The sequence below is a fragment of the Nansenia antarctica genome (assembly GCF_963989245.1).
Source record: "Nansenia antarctica genome assembly, chromosome: 19".
NCBI classification, from domain to species: Eukaryota; Metazoa; Chordata; class Actinopteri; order Argentiniformes; family Microstomatidae; genus Nansenia; species Nansenia antarctica.
In genome coordinates, this window is record NC_137692.1 from 17,097,338 (window position 1) to 17,099,140 (window position 1,803).

The following is a 1,803-nucleotide window of genomic DNA, read 5'->3' on the forward strand; positions in this document are numbered from 1 at the left end:
AAGGTTTATGTCAGTCTGACAGCATGCTGGACACAAGCCTGGTGAGGACAAGGACATGTTAGTTGGTTAAAGACACGGGCCTAGATCCTACCATGACATCACGGATTCCACGAGCACGACTACAAATGCCTTGCAAATCTTCCGTTGACGTCAATGAACGATTCGCATGGAAGTCAATGGAAGTCAAGTCATTCCTCTCTGCCGAGAGCTAGGTGTCATAAAGCAAGTGTTGTGTTTCCTTCCCACGGCCCTGTCGTACACAGAGATGTGGTGAAAACCCAGGAGGATCCACTTGAGGGCTGAGTTAGCATGCAGAGTGGAATGTGTCCATATCAGGGGAGGCCGGTGGAGGTAGAAAAGGGAGGACAGATCTATTGTAACGCATAGAACGGAATGTGTTTGATAGACGTTCCTCATTCCGTCCCGTGCATCACAATGAGGCCTCCCATTCCCGCCTCCGCCAGCCTCCCTCCCTCGGTCCATATTGATCTGATGGCGCCTCCTGCACACTGAAGCAGAGCAGACTCTATCTGCCCATTCACAGCTCAGCGGCAACAGTTGCCGCGGCAATGACACCAAATAAAGCCTAGACCAAACAAAAACAAAACATGAAAAACACTATGTTCCATTAAGCCTCCTGAGGGGACCCGAATCAAACCGCCGTCTCCGAATCATAAAAACAACACAACAAATCCAGACGGAGACTTTAAATCTGGCTGCATAAATGGGATGCAAAAAAAAATACCCCCCCCCCCCACCCCCCAAGAAAAGAGGTGGATATTTGAAATACTGTAGGGAACCTCTCTCCGTTTGATGCCACTTAGCGCTCAGTGAAAGGGAGAGAAAGAGAGAGAGAGAATTTCCTGTTGCCCCCCCCCCCCCCCCCCTCCCCGCCCCCACTTTTTAATTTGCTTGCCGTGATGTGGAGCGCGGAGTGAGTGAGCGATGCGAGCGGGTTTAGTTACAGCGCGGCTGGCTAACACTAATTAACGGAGGCCACGGTGATGGAGTTTGGAAAGTTTGAGGGCAGGCGGTTGGCGGGGGCAGCCCAGGCTGAATTAAAGGACCCTGAGTGGAAGAAGGGGAGCAGTGCGGGGGCTAGGATTAGGCGTTCTGCTCGGCAGGCCTTGTGCATCAGGCCTACAGCACTCCTTCCCCCTCCCCTCCCTTCTACCCCAAACTCCATTTTTAATAAGATCCACAATTAGTGAATTCAAAAAGGCAGAAAGAGGCACATAAACCTCGTCTCTTTCTATTCCTCCTCTGTTTCTGTCAATCCCCTCCATTTATATCTCTTTATCCCTCTCTTTCATTTCCCCCCTCTCTGTTTGTCTCTATCACTGCCTCTATTGGTCCTTCTCTTGCTCTCTCCATTTTCTCCTTCTGTCTCTCTCCTTCTCTTTCTCTCTAACCTACTTTAAAAAAATAGCATTGTACTCTGAGGATGGGAAAAGGCATTGTGTGATCTGTCTTGCCTCTCGCAAACGGTCATGGTATAGATCAAAAGTAGCCTGGCTAAAATATGCTGTCATATCGTTTTGGTTGCAATGTGTAGACTACTCATAACTGAAACAATAAATCTGCGTATCATTGTCATCTTTTTCTCCAGCGAATGTACAACCTAGCGAGGAAACGGGGAATGTGAAGGTGCAGTTTGAAGGTGCAGTCGTTATTTGGTTTGGAAATACACCAAAACTAGCATGATTGATCCGCGAGCGAACCAGCTGAGCGACTCACATTTCACTTGAAACCAAACAGGTGCTCGCCAGCTGTGCAATCTGAACAGTGCATATACATTATTCT

General features: G+C 48.7%; 1 protein-coding gene across 1 annotated transcript in view; it reads right to left on the reverse strand.

Moving 5' to 3' along the window:
* The window catches only part of ehbp1 (EH domain binding protein 1), a 143,230-nt gene that overhangs the window by 38,515 nt on the left and 102,912 nt on the right, over nucleotides 1–1,803 (reverse strand). The window contains 1 exon segment of the mRNA XM_080548996.1: nucleotides 35–38. Within this exon segment, the coding sequence (XP_080405122.1) occupies nucleotides 35–38 (4 nt within the window).